The following is a 21,844-nucleotide window of genomic DNA, read 5'->3' as shown; positions in this document are numbered from 1 at the left end:
GGTTCATTGTATTTTCATACTTTGTCCCTGCTGAGTGCCCAGTTGCCACAGAGGCCACTGCAGATGTACGTACTGGTAAAAGAGAGGACTTATCGACAGATACACATCTTTCCTCAATGCTGCATCGATACCTGCCACACTTCTTTAACGATGACTCCATGCCACCACAGCAGACATTAGAGGGAACCACTGAGGTCTCAGTTGCTCCAGTGGCAAAATCTAATATCAAGGAAGAGGACAGATTCTATCCTTTCTCCCTCCCACCACTGGCTCAGCGGTTCATTGGCAAATCATTCAATGTCCCGGAAACCTCCCAGCCTGCTGTTTTAGCCACAGAGTACCGAGTTGCCAAAGAGGCTACTGCAGGCACGGCCACTGTCAAGAGAGAGAACCGATGGGCAGCTAGAAGTCTTCTTTCAGTGCTGACTCCATGCCTGCCATCAGTCTTTGACGGTGACTTCATGCCACCAGAGCAGACAGTAGAGGATGCCTATGAGGTCTCAGGTGCTACAGAGAACACTTCAGGTACAGCTACTGTTGATGGAGTGGGCAGATCAGCAGCTAAACGCCCTGTCCCAATGCTGCCTCCAAGTCTGTCACGTGTCTTTGACATTGACTACAAACTGCCGGGGTCGGCAGTAGAGGGAACCAACAAGTGTCCAGTTGCCAGTGGAACAACCAATGATGTGTCCACTCACCTAAAGGAGGACATGGCAGCTGATCAAAGCCCTCCTGACCCTGGAGCACTGCCTCCAAGCTCGCCATGTATCCGTGACTCTGACCACAAACTGACCAAGGAGAAAAAAGAGGACGCCAATGAGTCCTCCCTTGCCACAGAGATCACTGTAGGCACATCCATTGTCCAGGGAGAGGACCTGTTGGGTGATAAAAGCCCTGCTCCAAGGCTGCCTCCATGCTTGTCACACATTTTGGACAATGACCATAAGCAGCCAGAGGAGACGATAGTTGCGAGGGAAGCAGCTGTTTCCGTGTCCACTGTCTTCCAAGAGGAGTTTTTGGATAGAGAGAATCCATCAGCAGCTACACGTCTTCCCTCAGTGCTGCCTTCAAGTCTGCCACTTGTCTTTGACAATGACTACAAACTGCCAGAGGAGGCAGTAGAGGGCACCAGCAAGTGTCCAGTTGCCAGTGAAGCAGCCGCTTCCGTGTCCACTGTCCTCCAAGAGGAGTTTTTGGCTGGTAAAAGTCCTCCTGCACCCGCAGCACTGCCTCTAAGGCTGCCCTGTACCCACTGCATTGACCACAAACAGCAAGAGGAGACAGTTGAGGACAACACAGAGCGCTTAGTTGACACAGAGGAAAGTGCAGTTTCATCCACTGTCAAGAGAGAGGAACTGATAGGTGATAAAAACCCTGTCCTAGCACTTCATCCAAGCCTGGCATGCATCCATGACAAAGACCACAATGATCCAAATCAGAAAGGGAGGGGCACTACTAAGGAGGTGTATCTCTGCCCTCACGCTCACCAGCTGGACCCAGATGCTAACTTAACTCTGTCAACCCACAATGATGAACCCAGGACCTGGACCTTGGAAGAGACAAAGGTAGGTGTCCTATTTTACACTACTACTTTACAGGGTTGGGGGTCAGTTCCATTTCAATTCAAAGCATTGAAGAAAATTGGAATTTTAGAGTTCTTCTTGAATTGACTGGAATTGACCCAAACTTGCTGCTCTTTGCTCATAGTATGAAACATCACCCCTCACTAGGGTTAACATTTATGGGTTTTGGAATATATAATGGGGATACAAAAAACAAATGACCTTAATTACTGTCCTCCAAATTGTGTGCCCCATGAGGCCATCATTGTATGTTGATCACTCAAATGTGTATTGAATGTGCCACATTGGAACAATATTACATCTAGAATCAATGTCTTCCTGTCAGGATTATAGGATAGGCATTGACATTGAGAGTGAAGAGAGGAGCGTCCAGGAGGAGGTGAGACCGAGGGAGGGGTTGAAGTGTGATGCGGACTGTGCCCATTCCAAGAGCTCCAATGGGATGGTTTCATCAGAGAGAGCAGAGACCATCCTGGGAAGAGTGGGCTTTCTGGTCAGGAACCACATGCAGAAAATCCCATTTTTGAAGATGGAGGAAAAAGAGGAAAATAAGAAACTGAATAAGAAGTTGAAAGATGACGAGAAAGAGAGAAAGGAGATGAAAAACAAGGAGGAGGAGCAAAAAAAGAGGGAGAAGAAAGAGATGAAAGAGAGAGAGAAAGAGCAGAAGAAAGTCATGAAGGCTGAGAAAAAGAGGGAGAAGTTAGAACAGAAAAAGAGAGAGAAGGAAAGAAAAGAGGAGGAAAAGGCAGAGAAAAAGAGGTTAGAGGGGCTGATGAAGATACATAATGACATGATGAAAGACAGGATTAAGAAAGAGAAGAAGTGTTCTGAGGAGCTGAAAAAGAGAGAGAAAGCTCAAGCTGAGTTCCTGGAGATGGAGAGAAAGATTCAAGAAAAGGAGGAGAAGAAGAGAGAAAAGATGAGGAAAGAGGAGAGGAAGAGACTGGAGAAGAAGAAAAAGAGTGAGCCAGTTGGAGGTGGAACTGAGAGGGTGATAGAAGAGCAGGGAAGGGATGAAAGCTTGAAGATGGATGAGTAGACTGGGTAATAGAGAGAGAGAGCAGGGAGGAATACTGTATTTTTGCATGCATTGAAAAAAGGAATAAAAAAACTAAAGAAATAAGGTTTACTCTCTGTTTGATTTTTGTCAAGGCATAGTGTATAACACAGTATAAACACACAATGTTTACTTTTCACAAATCTGGGGAGTGTTGCAATGTTAAAATGTTGAATTCCAAATCTACCTGATGGAGCGGAGCTGTGCTGAGATGAGGAGGACGGAAAGGGAGGGGGAGTGGATGGAGGGTAGAGAGGAATATGATAGAGAGGAATATGATAGAGAGGAATATGATAGAGGGGAATCTGATAGTAGAAATACGATAGAGAGGATTATTATATTTTATTAATTTATTTAATTTAACCTTCATTTTACTAGGCAAGTCAGTTATGAACAAATTGTTATTTACAATGGCGGCCTACCAAAAAGCAAAAGGCTTTCTGGGATTAAAAATATAAATATATTAAATAGTTAAAATATAGGACAGAACACACATCACTACAAGAAAGACAACACAACACTAAATAATGAGAGACCTAACACAACAACATAGCATGGCAGCAACACATGACAACACAACATGTTAGCAACACAACATGACAACAACATGGAGGCAACACAACATGGCATCAACACAACATGGCAGCAACACATGACAACACAACATGTTTGCAACACAACATGACAACAACATGGAGGCAAAAACAACACGGCCGCAACACAACATGTTAGCAGGACAATACAGGGCACGAACATTGTTGGGTACAGACAACAGCAAACAAGACAAGAAGGTAGAGACAACAATACAACACGCAAAGCAGCCATAGAGGGAATATGATATAGAGGAATATGATAGAGGAATACAATAGAGAGGAATATGACAGAGGAATATGATATAGAGGAATATGATATAGAGGAATGTAATAAGAGGAGAATATGAAATAGAGGGAAATGATGGGGGAATATGAAATAGGGGAATATGATAGAGGGAAATAAAATACAGAGGAATATGACAGAGAGGAATATGATATATGAGGAATATGATAGAGGGTAAAATGATAGAGAGGATTATGATACTGAGGAAAATGATACAGGGGGATATGATAGAGAGGGATATGATAAAGGGGAATATGATAGAGGGGAATATTATGTTTTATTTTTTTTATTTCATTTAACCTTTATTTTACTAGGCAAGTCGGTTAAGAACAAATTCTTATATGCAATGACGGCCTTCCAAAAGGCAAAAGCCTTACTGTGGGGATGGGGGCTGGGATTAAAAATATAAATACATTAAATTAAAATACAGGACAACACACACATCACGACAACACAACACTACGTCATGAGAGACCTAAGACGACAACATAGCATGGCAGCAACACATTACAACACAACATGTTAGCAACACAACATGACAACAACATGGAGGCAACACAACATGTCAGCAGCACAAAACAGGGCACAAACATTGTTGGGCACAGACAACAGCAAACAAGACAAGAAGGTAGAGACAACAATACATCACTCAAAGCAGCCAGAGAGGGAATATGACATAGAGGAATATGATATAGAGGAATGTTATAAGAGGGGAATATGATAGAGGGGAAAATGAAATAGAGGGAAATGATAAAGGGAATATGATTGTCGTGTCTTTGGCTATGCCAGATTAAGTGATATTTCATGCTATTCTATAAAATCCTTTCTCTGTAATTAATATTACCTGATTAAGCTAATCATGTAAATGTAATTAACTAGAAAGTCGGGGCACCACGGAAGAACGTTTATAGAGCCGTTATCTTCCGAATAAACTCTTAAAATACTTAGTAATCTTTTACATCGATAGCCGTCATCTTAATCATCTTATTTTCAGTCTCATAATGAAAGTTGTAAATTCTTGGTTATCTTCACGAACCCTGGCTAACAAGTTGAATCAGCAATACAAAATTGGGTTTAATTATTTATTTACTAAATACCTAAACCAATCACACAGAATTACAAATACACAGAATACAAATGATGTCATACAGAAAACATCCCTGGTGGACGGAACCTGTATGAAAGCTGGTTACACAAAGAAAGGGGTTGGGCTTGAGTGAAAGAGCGGGAAGACTTAGGAACAAAGCAACAGCAGCTATGCTATCGTTAATACATTATCTTATGCATTCTAAATGACCGCCCATTTGGAAAAGGAAAATGCAATAAATATTTACTCTGAGCTGCGCTTCGGTAGATTGGTCGTAGATGCTAGCCGGGTTGGCCAACAGATCTTCCTGTCCTCGGAAGAATGTCTCTGGTGGTAAATTGGATACGTGGTGGTATCTTCGTCTGTTTGTTAGACTGGATCCGTCGTCCGTCCTTTCCTAGCCCACGTCTTCAGCGGCCGCTGCTAACTCAACGGCTAGGAAGTATCACTTCTGTAGTGATTAAGCTCAAAGTTCATACCATTCGCCACCAAAGCTCACGCCGAGGTTGGCTTAGTTCTGTACTTGACGTGTGTCCTTCTAACGTAGAGGCTGCAGACCTCAAGTACTGGAACATGTGGTTATCTTTTCATCAAAGGCTTATATAGTGGAGAGGGGGAAGGATGTGTTTCATCGTTTATAACCCCTGTCTCTTCACAGGGGTGGGCCACTGATCAAGCAGGGCACTTTCCTTATGAAAACCCAATTCTCTCATTTGGAAGCTAAAATTACATTTAATCTCCTAACAAACAATTTCAATATCAAACATTTCAATTGCATAACAATTCCATGTGACTCTGATAACTAGAGGGTGTATACTTTCCCAGGTACAGTTTATGTCGTCCTGTCATCAGTCATAATGTCTCAGATGACAACCGAACTGACATCCATACTCATTACGTTCCAAAGCATATTTCCAACTGGTTTTATTACCAAAATATGGTTCCTTTCCCCATTTGTTTGATGTTCCCAGACTCTCTATATTTAACAGGACAGCAGTCCTTCAGGACAGCAGTCCTTCAGTAGGTTCAGAAAGAGAGGGGAAGGGAGAAAGGTATTTATGGGGGGGTCATAAACCTTACCCACAGGCCAACGTCATGACATGATATATAAAGAATATGATAGAGGGTAACATGACAGAGAGGAATATGATAGAGGGGAATTTGAAAGAGAGGAATATGATAGAGGGGAAAGTTATATAGAGGAATATGATAGAGGGGAATATTATAGAGGGGAACATAATAGAGTGTAATATGTGTCACTCCTGCTCTCGATCTTCCCCCTGTATCTCGAGGGCGCCAGGCTCCCCAGCATTGCTCGCTCCTGCCATCATCATTACACACACCTGCCTTCCCCCGTCACGCGCATCAGCAATTATTGGACTCACCTGGACTAAATCACCTCTGTCATTACCTTCCCCATATCTGTTGGGTTCCCCGCTCTGATCCCTGCTTCTGAACTGATTGTCATATGTCATTGTTTACCCGTGTGCTGACAATGTTACTGTCTTGTTCTATGTCTGTTCCCGATTAAATGTTTGACTCCCCGTACCTGCTTCTCATCTCCGGGATTGGGTCTTAACATATGATAGAGGGGATTTGATAGAGAAGAATATGATAAAGGGGAATATGATAGAGGGGATTTGATAGAGAGGAATATGATAGAGGGAATATGATAGAGATGAATATGATAGAGGGGAATATTATAGAGGGGAATATGATAGAGTTGAATATAATAGAGAGGAATATGATAGAGGGGAATATGATAGAGGGGAATATAATAGAGTGTAATATGTGTCACGCCTGCTCCCTGTCTTCCCCCCTGTATCTCGAGGGTGCCAGGCTCCCCAGCATTGCTCACTTCTGCCGTCATCATTACGCACACCTGCCTTCCCACCGTCACGCGCTTCAGCGATTATTGGACCCCACCTGGACTAAATCACCTCTGTCATTACCTTCCCCATATCTGTCGTTTTCCAAACTCTGTTCCCTGCTTATGCATTCATTGTCATATGTCCTTGTTTACCCGTGTGTTGACACGGTTCCTGTCTTGTTCGGTCTGTTCCCGATTAAATGTTTAACTCCCCATACCTGCTTCTCATCTCCGGCGTCGGGCCTTAACATATGATAGAGGGGAATATGATAGAGGGAATTTGATAGAGGGGAACATGATATAGAGGAATTTGAAAGAAGGGAATATGATAGAGGGGAATATGATAGAAAGGAAAATGATAGAGGGGAACATGACAGAGGGGTAAACTTTATAGATGAATATAATAGAGAGGAAATTGATAGAGGGGAATATGAGAGAGAGGAATAATATAGAGGAATATGATAGAGTGGAATATGATAGAAGGGAATATGTTAGAAGGGAATATGGTAGAGGGGAATATTATAGAGGGAATATGATATATAGGGAATATGATATAGGGTAATATGATAGATTGGAATATGATAGAAGGGAATATGATAGAGGGGAATATGATAGAGGGGGATATGATTGAGGGAATATGATCAGTGGCGATTTTAGCTTGTAAATCTTGGTGAGACAAAGAAAATAAAATGTTGGATGCATGCCAACAAAGCCACTACACAACACTAAACAATACATGAATTGCACTATAAGGGTGAAAAACGGTGCCCACAAACTGTTCGAGCCTACATAAAGCTGTCCCAACACCTTACCACTGCTATACCTGGCTATCAGCTGAGCCTTGTCTGGCAGCGAAATAGTTCATTCATTCGGTGAGGCACATGGGCTACTAACAGCTTACTTTCTTAGCTACGGTATATATATATCTCCCTGCCATATTACTTAATTTATGTAGCAGCATACAAGACATTTTTGGACTCACCTTGTTGTGCTGTGCTCACTTGAACAGGAAGGTGGCGCGGCAGTCCATCGTGGGCAAATTTTGTCACCAAACTTTGTCATCAAAGTCTGGCATTTTCTGGATTCATGGTGCATTCAAGAAAACTGGGAACTCAACAACAACAAAAGCATGAATCATGATGACATCAGTGATCTTCAGGACGTAGCTCTAGAATGAGGCCTGAGTTCTGAATTTACAATTCCGAGCTGGATGAAAGTTCAAAATGTATTTTCCTAGTCGTAGATCATTTTTCCCGAGTTCCCAGTTGTCTTGTACTTACTAAAGTCAGATTTTGCAGTTCCGAGTTAACAGTTGTTTTGAGCGCTGCACAAATCATGCTTCACTGACAGCATGGCCAATGTTGATTGAAAAGAGACCCTTAATCTTAGACTTGGGACTACACAGCCACTCCAGTGAATAGCAGGCTAATGACTGCTTTGCAATTCTTGCAGTTAGCGACTGATTCCTTCCAAACCACTCATTGTTGAATTTGCGATTTCCAACTTAATGTGTCCAATGGCCGCTGAGCAACGATACGTTTTATCCTCAATTAACAAATCAAAATATATTTTATATTTAAGATTCTTCAAAGTTTCCACCCATTGCCTTGATGTCAGCTTTGTACACTTTTGGCATTCTCTCAAACAGCTTCACCTGGAATGCTTTTCCAACAGTCTTGAAGGAGTTCCCACATATGCTGAGCACTTGTTGGCTGCTTTTCCTTCACTGCGGTCCAACTCATCCCAAACCATCTCAATTGGGTTGAGGTCGGGTGATTGTGGACCAGGTCATCTGATGCAGCACTCCATCACTCTCCTTCTTGGTCAAATAGCCCTTACACAGCCTAGAGGTGTGTTGGGTCATTGTCCTGTTGAAAACAAATTATACTTCCACTAAACACAAACTAAATGGGATGGCGGATCGCTGCAGAATGCTGTGGTAGCCATGCTGGTTAAGTGTGGTTGAATTCTAAATAAATCACAGACAGTGTCAGCAGCAATGCACCCCCACACCATCACACCTCCTCCGCCATGATTCAGGCTGGGAACTACATATGCGGAGATCATCCGTTCACCTACTCTGCGTCTCACAAAGACACGGCGGTTGGAACCAAAATCTCAAATTTGGACTGATCAGACCAAAGGACAGATTTCCACTGGTCTAAAGTCTATTTCTTGTGTTTCTTTGCCCAAGCAAGTCTCTTCTTATTGGTGTCCTTTAGTAGTGTTTTTTTTTGCAGAAATTCGACCATGAAGGCCTGTTTCATGCAGTCTCCTCTGAACAGTGTATGTTGAGATGTGTCTGTTACTTGTGTGACGACCCTCCCACTCTGTTTCCTTATTAGGATGCCGCTGGGCGGAGTTGGGAGGGTCGTCAGCTACATGGGAAACACCTGGGCCCGGGTGTGTCCCATGATAAAAACACCTCTTCCACAGTCATTGGAGAGACTCTCTCCATGCAGACACCTTTATTTGATTTCTGTTGTGGTAGTCTTGTGGCTTTTTGGTTGTTTGCTTTGGCACCCTTCAACACCCTGGTAACTCTGGGTTTTCCTTTCCTGTGGCGGTCCTCATGAGAGCCAGTTCCATCATAGCGCTTGCTGTTCTTGACATTTTCCTGATAGACTGATCTTCATGTCTTAAAGTAATGATGGACTGTCATTTATTTTTGCTTTATTGAACTGAACTTCCCATAAAATGGCATTTTCCCCCAAATAGGGCAATCTTCTGCATACCACCCCTACCTTGTCACAACACAATTGATTGGCTCAAACGCTTTAAGGAAAGAAATTCCTCAAATTAACTTTTAACAAGGCACACCTGTTCATTAAAATGCATTCCAGATGACTACCTCATGAAGCTGGTTAAGAGAACGTCAAGAGTGTGCAAAGCTGTTATCAAGGCAAAGGGTGGCTACTTTGAAGAATCTCTAATATAAAACATATTTTAATTTGTTTAACCCTTTTTTTCTTACTACATTATTCCATATGTGTTATTTTAGAGTTTTGATGTCTTCACTATGATTCTACAATGTAGAGAAAAAAGAGAAAATAAACCTTGAATGAGTAGGTGTGTCCAAACTTTTGACTGATACTGTATATATATTTTACATTGTTTGCAAACTGATATGTGACATGTATTAATGTCAAAATAACATGCAAAACAGGACAGCCAGTTTTTTGCTAAAAATGTGGGGCTAAGCCCCAGGAATATGATAGAGGGGAATGAATGGAGGAATGTGTGATGCTCTTGAGTCTGATTGGTTAGATCAACTGGAAAGACATGGATAAGAAACATTTCAAACACGTTTTTAAACAAATGGCCCTGTTGGCAGGTCTAAAACTTCTGTTCAATTGTCAGCTGATATTGATTTCCTTAATTAATAATTTATTGAACTACAATACAAGAATTCAGGGACACCTACTCTTCAACCAAATGTTTTAGGCCTAGATAATTACACATCCAGCACATCTTATTTCTCTACCAGCATGCCTACCGTAAAGATCCCTCAACTGCAACAGCTCTAGTTGATTTAACCCATCAATGGCTCAGGTCACTTGACCAAGATAAACTTGTGGGTGAGCTGCTTCTTGATTTTAGTGCTGCATTTGACCTTGTTGATCATATGGCTAATAGCTGAGGCCGTTGAAGAGAGATATTTTCTTGAACCCTCATTTCTTTGTTGGAACTATGTTACTGAGGTGTCATAGTCTATGGAAGACTTGTTTTACTGTAGTAAGGTAGCCTAAATATTATATTAATGATGAAGAGGATGATGAGAAAATTTTACATTAGTGGTAGGCTGAGATCAAACAAATAACCTAGTAAACCTGGATGCTAGTTGTGATATCTAAAACATATTCACTTTGAAATAGGCAAAACACCTGTATTACGAATGGTCAACCATTTGAAATGAGGTAGAGTATTTTATTTGAATAAAAATTGTGGTTACATGGATTCGATGTAAATATTAGGTATGACTGTGCTGCATAGGTTAAAAAGGTGAAATGTTCCAGCATTTGATTACACATGAGAGCTTCTGTTGGTAGTCATGGCAATGAAGCCTTCATTGTGACATCACAAGATTCTGATTCTAGGAGGTTAGCTGTTGTACAGACAAACAGAACAGTGCAAAGAGACTGATTCAACTAACCACTGACAGATTATTAATGTCCTATTTCATTAGAGAGAGACCACGCTGCTTACTTGAGAGGTAGGTTGTAATATAACTTACTGTATAACTATGTTTCTGTAGAATAACTACTTTTAAAAGGTCTTGTTCTTACACAAGTAATTTGAAGTAGGCCTAACATACAATCATGGTGACAAGTGAAACTGTTGACGAGAGACAGTTTGCTTGAATTCTCTTTTTGTGAGTAAATGGTTCATCCTGACACCTGAGATGGCATGCTACAGTTGTTGTAGTGAACCAGCCTAATGGCAAATACATTCTATCAGAAAATCCTCTCTCTGTGTTAAAAAGCAAACTTCTCTGTACCTTACTACTGGGCCTTATTCAACCCCCTCATGTAACGCCACTCCATATTGGGCCTGGTTCTCACAAACCACACTAATCACTTATATCATAACATTCGAAAAAGTTTTAAAGAGGTCAATTCAACCATTTGAAATGGATGACCTATCAATCAAGAAAAGCTGATTTTTATTAGAAATTTAGCAGCTACAAATGAGGTAGACCTACTTGTTTTGTACACAACATACCTTTTTGGTACATATTTATTGAGATAATTGATTACAATATATGTTGGTAACTAAAGTCTGTGTTGTGCTTTGTCATCTCCAATGGCAACGGCTTGCATCACAATGATGATGTCATAAAGGATATTGAGCACATAATGATGGGAACAGCCAAAATCAATTCATTTGAACTTGGTCACTTTTCCAGTAGCCAACTTTTTACTAGTAAATCAGATAGGCCTATTGCGTAATCATCTCTGGATCAGGATTGTCACTTGCTTCATTGTAAGTAAACGGGAAGAAAATGTGTGCATATTGTAAAGAGATGCATTATTCTTTGGTTAGAAACACGCCACTTACTACAACGTTATGTATTTTCCAGAGTTATTGTTAGCTAGGAGGAAGACATGGAGGGTTCAACGCTGACACAGAGGAGGGCTGAGTGTCAGTTGAAGGAAAGGGTGATCCAGACAGACTACGTGATGGAGCTGGGAGTCAGGTTGGCTCTGGTGTGGCAGACCCAGAGGGAGCAGGAGAAGGAAATGAAGAGGATTTGGTTTGAGACGAGGAAAATGCCAAGCCTGATTGAGGAGGTAACAAGACCAACTTTGACAAAGTGGACTAGAGTTCTATTGAACATTATTGATTAAAGTAAATACGTCAATATAAGGGAAAAATGTGCGATATGCCATGGAATGTAAGACAACAATATTTTGTCTGATATCTTTTCTTGTGTTGTATTGTGTCTGTCTCTCTGTTTGAGTATTGTTATGTACATAGTCCTCAGTTCTTATGGTTGTCTTGTCTTTTCTAAAAATTTTAAAAACTAGACCAAGCGATCTCTCGTAGACCTTCATATCAGGATTATATGGTTGTCCCACCTAGTTACCTTAAGTTCAATGGACTAACTGTAAGTCGTTCTGGACAAAAGCATCTGCTAAATGTCTAAAATGTCAAATGTTATGCTGGGTGTGGTGCGTGTATTTTTACACTTAGTTGAGCCATTGACTAGAAGACCAGGGTTGGTACAGACTGGTGCAGAGCATCTGAGAGGACACTAGATATATACAGTGCCTTCGGAAAGTATTCGGACACCTTGACTTTTTCCACCTTTTGTTACGTAATAGTCTTAATTTAAAATTGATTAAATAAATGCAAATTCTCAGCAATCTACAAACAATACCCCATATTGACAAAGCGACAACCGGTTTGTAGAAATGTTGAAATACCTGTTTTACATAAGTATTTAGACTCTTTGCTATGAGACTGGAAATTGAGCTCATGTTCATCCTGTTTCCACTGATCATCCTTGAGATGTTTCTGCAATGTGATTGGAATCCACCTGTTGTAAATTCAACTGATTGAACATGATTTGGAAAGGCACACACCTGTCTATATAAGGTCCCACAACAGACAGTGCATGTCAGAGCAAAAACCAAGCCATGACATCGAAGGAATTGTCTGTAGAGCTCCGAGATAGGATTGTGTCGATGCACAGATCTGGGGAAGGGTACCAAAAACTCTCTGCAACATTGAAGGTCCCCAACAACACAGTGGCCTCCATCATTCTTAAATTGAAGAAGTTTGTAACCACCAAGACTTTTCCTAGAGCTGGCCAAGCTGAGCAATCGGGGGAGAAGGGCCTTGGTCAGGGAGGTGACCACAGCCCGATGGTGACTCTGACAGAGCTCTAGAGTTCCTCTGTGGAGACGGGAGAACCTTCCAGAAGGACAACCATCTCTGCAGCACTCCACCAATCAGGCCTTTAAGGTAGAGTGGCAAGATGGAAGCCACTCCTCTGTTAAAGGCACATGACAGCCCGCTTGGAGTTTGCCAAAACGCACCTAAAGACTCCCAGACCATGAGAAACAAGATTCTCTAGTCTGATGTAACCAATATTGAACTCTTTGGCCTGAATGCCAAGCTTTACGTCTGGAGGAAATCTGCCACCATCCCTACGGTGAGGCATGGTGGTGCCAGCATCATGCTGTGGGGATGTTTTTCAGCGGCAGGGAATGGGAGACTAGTCAGGATTGAGGCAAAGATGAACGAGCAAAGTACAGAGAGATCCTTGATGAAAACCTGCTCCAGAATGCTCAGGAGCTCAGACTGGGGCGAAGGGTCACCTTCCAATAGAACAATGACCCTAAGTACAAAGCCAAGACAATGCCGGAGTGGCTTCAGGACAAGTCTCTGAATGTCCTTGAGTGGCCCAGCCAGAGTCTGGAATTGAACCGGATCGAACATTTCTGGAGAGACCTGAATATAGCTGTGCAGCAACGCTCCCCATCCAACCTAACTTAGCTTGAGAGGATCTTTAGAGAAGAAAGGGAGAATTCCCGCAGCACAAGTTTGTAGAGTGATACCCAAAAATATTCTATGCTGTAATCGCTGCCAAAGGTGCTTCAACAAAGTACTGAGTGAAGGGTCTGAAAACTTATGTAAATGTGATATTTCAAAAGAAATGTGTGATGAATTTGGAACAATTCTGTTTTTGCTTTGTCATTATGGGGTATTGTGTGTACATTGATGAGGGGAAAAAACGATTTAATCAATTTTAGAATAAGGCTGTAAGGTAACAAAATGTGGGAAAAGTGAAGGGGTCTGAAAACTTTCCGAAGGCACTGTATATGTGATGTATAAGTAAATAGCATTGACTCACAAAGTATGTATGTACTGAATGTGATCACTTTCAACATGTCTGTTTTTTTCTCCCGTAGAATGTGAGAGATGTGACAAACCGTCCACTCACTGAGTTCATGGCTCCCTGTATTGACTCCCTCCCACCACTGGCTTTCACCAATCGGAGGCCTATACCAACCATGTTACATCCCCCCTCTCAATTGGCCATACGCGCTCAGGAGGCACAGCGGTTCATTGTATTTTCATACTTTGTCCCTGCTGAGTGCCCAGTTGCCACAGAGGCCACTGCAGATGTACGTACTGGTAAAAGAGAGGACTTATCGACAGATACACATCTTTCCTCAATGCTGCATCGATACCTGCCACACTTCTTTAACGATGACTCCATGCCACCACAGCAGACATTAGAGGGAACCACTGAGGTCTCAGTTGCTCCAGTGGCAAAATCTAATATCAAGGAAGAGGACAGATTCTATCCTTTCTCCCTCCCACCACTGGCTCAGCGGTTCATTGGCAAATCATTCAATGTCCCGGAAACCTCCCAGCCTGCTGTTTTAGCCACAGAGTACCGAGTTGCCAAAGAGGCTACTGCAGGCACGGCCACTGTCAAGAGAGAGAACCGATGGGCAGCTAGAAGTCTTCTTTCAGTGCTGACTCCATGCCTGCCATCAGTCTTTGACGGTGACTTCATGCCACCAGAGCAGACAGTAGAGGATGCCTATGAGGTCTCAGGTGCTACAGAGAACACTTCAGGTACAGCTACTGTTGATGGAGTGGGCAGATCAGCAGCTAAACGCCCTGTCCCAATGCTGCCTCCAAGTCTGTCACGTGTCTTTGACATTGACTACAAACTGCCGGGGTCGGCAGTAGAGGGAACCAACAAGTGTCCAGTTGCTAGTGGAACAACCAATGATGTGTCCACTCACCTAAAGGAGGACATGGCAGCTGATCAAAGCCCTCAAGACCCTGGAGCACTGCCTCCAAGCTCGCCATGTATCCGTGACTCTGACCACAAACTGACCAAGGAGAAAAAAGAGGACGCCAATGAGTCCTCCCTTGCCACAGAGATCACTGTAGGCACATCCATTGTCCAGGGAGAGGACCTGTTGGGTGATAAAAGCCCTGCTCCAAGGCTGCCTCCAAGCTTGTCACACATTTTGGACAATGACCATAAGCAGCCAGAGGAGACGATAGTTGCGAGGGAAGCAGCTGTTTCCGTGTCCACTGTCCTCCAAGAGGAGTTTTTGGCTTGTAAAAGTCCTCCTGCACCCGCAGCACTGCCTCTAAGGCTGCCCTGTACCCACTGCATTGACCACAAACAGCAAGAGGAGACAGTTGAGGACAACACAGAGCGCTTAGTTGACACAGAGGAAAGTGCAGTTTCATCCACTGTCAAGAGAGAGGAACTGATAGGTGATAAAAACGCAGTCCTAGCACTTCATCCAAGCCTGGCATGCATCCATGACAAAGACCACAATGATCCAAATCAGAAAGGGAGGGGCACTACTAAGGAGGTGTATCTCTGCACTCACGCTCACCAGCTGGACCCAGATGCTAACTTAACTCTGTCAACCCACAATGATGAACCCAGGACCTGGACCTTGGAAGAGACAAAGGTAGGTGTCCTATTTTACACTACTACTTTACAGGGTTGGGGGTCAGTTCCATTTCAATTCAAAGCATTGAAGAGAATTGGAATTTTAGAGTTCTTCTTGAATTGACTGGAATTGACCCAAACTTGCTGCTCTTTGCTCATAGTATGAAACATCACCCCTCACTAGGGTTAACATTTATGGGTTTTGGAATATATAATGGGGATACAAAAAAACAAATGACCTTAATTACTGTCCTCCAAATTGTGTGCCCCATGAGGCCATCATTGTATGTTGATCACTCAAATGTGTATTGAATGTGCCACATTGGAACAATATTACATCTAGAATCAATGTCTTCCTGTCAGGATTATAGGATAGGCATTGACATTGAGAGTGAAGAGAGGAGCGTCCAGGAGGAGGTGAGACCGAGGGAGGGGTTGAAGTGTGATGCGGACTGTGCCCATTCCAAGAGCTCCAATGGGATGGTTTCATCAGAGAGAGCAGAGACCATCCTGGGAAGAGTGGGCTTTCTGGTCAGGAACCACATGCAGAAAATCCCATTTTTGAAGATGGAGGAAAAAGAGGAAAATAAGAAACTGAATAAGAAGTTGAAAGATGACGAAAGAGAGAAAGGAGATGAAAAACAAGGAGGAGGAGCAAAAAGAGGGAGAAGAAAGAGATGAAAGAGAGAGAGAAAGAGCAGAAGAAAGTCATGAAGGCTGAGAAAAAGAGGGAGAAGTTAGAACAGAAAAAGAGAGAGAAGGAAAGAAAAGAGGAGGACAAGGCAGAGAAAAAGAGGTTAGAGGGGCTGATGAAGATACATAATGACATGATGAAAGACAGGATTAAGAAAGAGAAGAAGTGTTCTGAGGAGCTGAAAAAGAGAGAGAAAGCTCAAGCTGAGTTCCTGGAGATGGAGAGAAAGATTCAAGAAAAGGAGGAGAAGAAGAGAGAAAAGATGAGGAAAGAGGAGAGGAAGAGACTGGAGAAGAAGAAAAAGAGTGAGCCAGTTGGAGGTGGAACTGAGAGGGTGATAGAAGAGCAGGGAAGGGATGAAAGCTTGAAGATGGATGAGTAGACTGGTTAATAGAGAGAGAGAGCAGGGAGGAATACTGTATTTTTGCATGCATTGAAAAAAGGAATAAAAAAACTAAATAAATAAGGTTTACTCTCTGTTTGATTTTTGTCAAGTTATAGTGTATAACACAGTATAAACAAACAATGTTTACTTTTCACAAATCTGGGGAGTGTTGCAATGTTAAAATGTTGAATTCCAAATCTACCCGATGGAGCGGAGCTGTGCTGAGATGAGGAGGACGGAAAGGGAGGGGGAGTGGATGGAGGGTAGAGAGGAATATGTTAGAGAGGAATATGATAGAGAGGAATATGATAGAGGGGAATCTGATAGTAGGAACGTGATACAGAGGAATATGATAGAGAGGATTATGATATTTTATTAATTTATTTAATTTAACCTTCATTTTATTAGGCAAGTCAGTTAAGAACAAATTGCTATTTACAATGGCGGCCTACCAAAAAGCAAAAGGCTTTCTGGGATTAAAAATATAAATATATTAAATATTTAAAATATAGGACAGAACACACATCACTACAAGAAAGACAACACAACACTAAATAATGAGAGACCTAACACAACAACATAGCATGGCAGCAACACATGACAACACAACATGTTAGCAACACAACATGACAACAACATGGAGGCAACACAACATGGCATCAACACAACATGGCAGCAACACATGACAACACAACATGTTTGCAACACAACATGACAACAACATGGAGGCAAAAACAACACTTCCGCAACACAACATGTTAGCAGGACAATACAGGGCACGAACATTGTTGGGTACAGACAACAGCAAACAAGACAAGAAGGTAGAGACAACAATACAATACGCAAAGCAGCCATAGAGGGAATATGATAGAGGAATACGATAGAGGAATATGATAGAGGGAATATGATATAGAGGAATATAATAGAGGAATACAATAGAGAGGAATATGACAGAGGAATATGATATAGAGGAATATGATATAGAGGAATGTAATAAGAGGAGAATATGAAATAGAGGGAAATGATGAGGGGAATATGAAATAGGGGAATATGATAGAGGGCAATAAAATACAGAGGAATATGACAGAGAGGAATATGATATATGAGGAATATGATAGAGGGTAAAATGATAGAGAGGATTATGATACTGAGGAAAATGATACAGGGGATATGATAGAGAGGAATATGATAAAGGGGAATATGATAGAGGGGAATATGATGTTTTATTTTTTTATTTCATTTAACCTTTATTTTACTAGGCAAGTCAGTTAAGAACAAATTCTTATATGCAATGACGGCCTTCCAAAAGGCAAAAGCCTTCCTGTGGGGATGGGGGCTGGGATTAAAAATATAAATACATTAAATTAAAATACAGGACAACACACACATCACGACAAGAGAGACAACACAACACTACGTCATGAGAGACCTAAGACGACAACATAGCATGGCAGCAACACATTACAACACAACATGTTAGCAACACAACATGACAACAACATGGAGGCAACACAACATGTCAGCAGCACAAAACAGGGCACAAACATTGTTGGGCACAGACAACAGCAAACAAGACAAGAAGGTAGAGACAACAATACATCACTCGAAGCAGCCAGAGAGGGAATATGACATAGAGGAATATGATATAGAGGAATGTTATAAGAGGGGAATATGATAGAGTGGAAAATGAAATAGAGGGAAATGATAAAGGGAATATGATTGTCGTGTCTTTGGCTATGCCAGATTAAGTGATATTTCATGCTATTCTATAAAATCCTTTCTCTGTAATTAATATTACCTGATTAAGCTAATCATGTAAATGTAATTAACTAGAAAGTCGGGGCACCACGGAAGAACGTTTATAGAGCCGTTATCTTCCGAATAAACTCTTAAAATACTTAGTAATCTTTTACATCGATAGCCGTCATCCTAATCATCTTATTTTCAGTCTCATAATGAAAGTTGTAAATTCTTGGTTATCTTCACGAACCCTGGCTAACAAGTTGAATCAGCAATACAAAATTGGGTTTAATTATTTATTTACTAAATACCTAAACCAATCACGCAGAATTACAAATACACAGAACACAAATGATGTCATACAGAAAACATCCCTGGTGGACGGAACCTGTATGAAAGCTGGTTACACAAAGAAACGGGGTTGGGCTTGAGTGAAAGAGCGGGAAGACTTAGGAACAAAGCAACAGCAGCTATGCTATCGTTAATACATTATCTTATGCATTCTAAATGACCGCCCATTTGGAAAAGGAAAATGCAATAAATATTTACTCTGAGCTGCGCTTCGGTAGATTGGTCGTAGATGCTGGCCGGGTTGGCCAACAGATCTTCCTGTCCTCGGAAGAATGTCTCTGGTGGTAAATTGGATACGTGGTGGTATCTTCGTCTGTTTGTTAGACTGGATCCGTCGTCCGTCCTTTCCTAGCCCACGTCTTCAGCGGCCGCTGCTAACTCAACGGCTAGGAAGTATCACTTCTGTAGTGATTAAGCTCAAAGTTCATACCATTCGCCACCAAAGCTCACGCCGAGGTTGGCTTAGTTCTGTACTTGACGTGTGTCCTTCTAACGTAGAGGCTGCAGACCTCACGTACTGGAACATGTGGTTATCTTTTCATCAAAGGCTTATATAGTGGAGAGGGGGAAGGATGTGTTTCATCGTTTATAACCCCTGTCTCTTCACAGGGGTGGGCCACTGATCAAGCAGGGCACTTTCCTTATGAAAACCCAATTCTCTCATTTGGAAGCTAAAATTACATTTAATCTCCTAACAAACAATTTCAATATCAAACATTTCAATTGCATAACAATTCCATGTGACTCTGATAACTAGAGGGTGTATACTTTCCCAGGTACAGTTTATGTCGTCCTGTCATCAGTCATAATGTCTCAGATGACAACCGAACTGACATCCATACTCATTACGTTCCAAAGCATATTTCCAACTGGTTTTATTACCAAAATATGGTTCCTTTCCCCATTTGTTTGATGTTCCCAGACTCTCTATATTTAACAGGACAGCAGTCCTTCAGGACAGCAGTCCTTCAGTAGGGTCAGAAAGAGAGGGGAAGGGAGAAAGGTATTTATGGGGGGGTCATAAACCTTACCCACAGGCCAACGTCATGACATGATATATAAAGAATATGATAGAGGGTAACATGACAGAGAGGAATATGATAGAGGGGAATTTGAAAGAGAGGAATATGATAGAGGGGAAAGTTATATAGAGGAATATGATAGAGGGGAATATTATAGAGGGGAACATAATAGAGTGTAATATGTGTCACTCCTGCTCTCGATCTTCCCCCTGTATCTCGAGGGCGCCAGGCTCCCCAGCATTGCTCGCTCCTGCCATCATCATTACACACACCTGCCTTCCCCCGTCACGCGCATCAGCGATTATTGGACTCACCTGGACTAAATCACCTCTGTCATTACCTTCCCCATATCTGTCGTTTTCCCGCTCTGATCCCTGCTTCTGTCCTGATTGTCATATGTCATTGTTTACCCGTGTGCTGACAATGTTACTGTCTTGTTCTATGTCTGTTCCCGATTAAATGTTTGACTCCCCGTACCTGCTTCTCATCTCCGGGATTGGGTCTTAACATATGATAGAGGGGATTTGATAGAGGGAATTTGATAGAGTGTAATATGTTGGAGGGGAATATGATATATAAGGAATATGATAGAGGGTAATATGATAGAGGGGAGTTTGATAGAGGGGATTTGATAGAGAGGAATATGATAGAGGGAATTTGATAGAGAGGAATATGATAGAGGGGATTTGATACAGAGGAATATGATAGAGGGAATTTGATATATAAGGAATATGATAGAGGGAGTTTGATAGAGTTGAATATGATAGAGGGGAATATGATATATAAGGAATATGATAGAGCGCAATATGATAGAGGGAATATGATAGAGATGAATATGATAGAGAGGAAATTGATAGAGGGGAATTTGATACAGGGAATATGATAGAGTTGAATATAATAGAGGGAATATGATAGAGGGAATATGATACAGGGAATATGATAGAGTTGAATATGATAGAGGGGAATATTATAGAGGGAATATGATAGAGTTGAATATAATAGAGAGGAATATGATAGAGGGAATATGATAGACGGGAATATAATAGAGTGTAATATGTGTCACGCCTGCTCCCTGTCTTCCCCCCTGTATCTCGAGGGTGCCAGGCTACCCAGCATTGCTCACTTCTGCCGTCATCATTACGCACACCTGCCTTCCCACCGTCACGCGCTTCAGCGATTATTGGACCCCACCTGGACTAAATCACCTCTGTCATTACCTTCCCCATATCTGTCGTGTTCCAAACTCTGTTCCCTGCATATGCATTCATTGTCATATGTCCTTGTTTACCCGTGTGTTGACACGGTTCCTGTCTTGTTCGGTCTGTTCCCGATTAAATGTTTAACTCCCCATACCTGCTTCTCATCTCCGGCGTCGGGCCTTAACATATGATAGAGAGGAATATGATAGAGGGAATTTGATAGAGGGGAACATGATAGAGGGAATTTGATAGAGGGGAATTTGATAGAGGGGAATATGATATAGAGGAAATTTGATAGAGGGGAATTTGATATAGAGGAATTTGATAGAGGGGAATTTGATAGAGGGGAACATGATAGAGGGAATTTGATAGAGGGGAACATGATAGAGGGGAATTTGATAGAGGGGAATTTGATAGAGGGGAATATGATATAGAGGAAATTTGATAGAGGGGAATTTGATATAGAGGAATTTGATAGAGGGGAATTTGATAGAGGGGAATATGATAGAAAGGAAAATGATAGAGGGGAACATGACAGAGGGGTAAACTTTATAGATGAATATAATAGAGAGGAAATTGATAGAGGGGAATATGAGAGAGAGGAATAATATAGAGGAATATGATAGAGTGGAATATGATAGAAGGGAATATGTTAGAAGGGAATATGGTAGAGGGGAATATTATAGAGGGAATATGATATATAGGGAATATGATATAGGGTAATATGATAGATTGGAATATGATAGAAGGGAATATGATAGAGGGGAATATGATAGAGGGGATATGATTGAGGGAATATGATCAGTGGCGATTTTAGCTTGTAAATCTTGGTGAGACAAAGAAAATAAAATGTTGGATGCATGCCAACAAAGCCACCACACAACACTAAACAATACATGAATTGCACTATAAGGGTGAATAACGGTGCCCACAAACTGTTCGAGCCTACATAAAGCTGTCCCAACACCTTACCACTGCTATACCTGGCTATCAGCTGAGTTTTGTCTGGCAGCAAAATAGTTCATTCATTCGGTGAGGC

The 21,844-nt window shown here is 41.8% G+C and overlaps 2 protein-coding genes across 3 annotated transcripts; both read left to right on the top strand.

Moving 5' to 3' along the window:
• Positions 1-2: 2 nt before the first annotated feature.
• LOC106575408 (histone-lysine N-methyltransferase, H3 lysine-79 specific-like) lies at positions 3-2,665 on the top strand. The gene is made up of 2 exons (XM_014151913.2): positions 3-1,565; positions 1,909-2,665. The coding sequence occupies exons 1-2, from the start codon at positions 117-119 to the stop codon at positions 2,623-2,625; spliced, it is 2,166 nt and encodes a 721-aa protein (XP_014007388.2). The 5' UTR covers positions 3-116; the 3' UTR covers positions 2,626-2,665.
• A 7,917-nt stretch (positions 2,666-10,582) lies between these two features.
• Positions 10,583-16,104, top strand: LOC123731768 (uncharacterized). 2 transcript variants are annotated; one of them, XM_045711169.1, is made up of 4 exons: positions 10,583-10,689; positions 11,557-11,767; positions 13,895-15,433; positions 15,778-16,104. In XM_045711169.1, the coding sequence occupies exons 2-4, from the start codon at positions 11,582-11,584 to the stop codon at positions 16,093-16,095; spliced, it is 2,043 nt and encodes a 680-aa protein (XP_045567125.1). In that variant the 5' UTR covers positions 10,583-10,689; positions 11,557-11,581; the 3' UTR covers positions 16,096-16,104. The 2 variants fall into 2 exon arrangements, with proteins under 2 accessions (XP_045567125.1, XP_045567126.1); XM_045711170.1 differs by lacking the exon at positions 10,583-10,689 and adding an exon at positions 11,374-11,459.
• The last annotated feature ends 5,740 nt before the right edge of the window (positions 16,105-21,844 follow it).

The sequence above is a fragment of the Salmo salar genome, unplaced genomic scaffold, assembly GCF_905237065.1.
Source record: "Salmo salar unplaced genomic scaffold, Ssal_v3.1, whole genome shotgun sequence".
In the NCBI taxonomy this organism is placed as follows: domain Eukaryota; kingdom Metazoa; phylum Chordata; class Actinopteri; order Salmoniformes; family Salmonidae; genus Salmo; species Salmo salar.
Note: the sequence above shows the minus strand (reverse complement) of the source record. Positions and strands in the feature narration are given on the sequence as shown.

What these genes read in the sequence shown, in the direction of transcription:
- LOC123731768 (XM_045711169.1), top strand. Translation starts at nt 11,582, where the DNA reads ATGGAGGGTTCAACGCTGACACAGAGGAGGGCTGAGTGTCAGTTGAAG. An exon ending in TGCCAAGCCTGATTGAGGAG is followed by an intron (nt 11,768 to 13,894) that starts GTAACAAGACCA and finishes TTTCTCCCGTAG; the next exon opens with AATGTGAGAGATGTGACAAA. An exon ending in GGACCTTGGAAGAGACAAAG is followed by an intron (nt 15,434 to 15,777) that starts GTAGGTGTCCTA and finishes TCTTCCTGTCAG; the next exon opens with GATTATAGGATAGGCATTGA.
- LOC106575408 (XM_014151913.2), top strand. Translation starts at nt 117, where the DNA reads ATGCTGCATCGATACCTGCCACACTTCTTTAACGATGACTCCATGCCA. An exon ending in GGACCTTGGAAGAGACAAAG is followed by an intron (nt 1,566 to 1,908) that starts GTAGGTGTCCTA and finishes TCTTCCTGTCAG; the next exon opens with GATTATAGGATAGGCATTGA.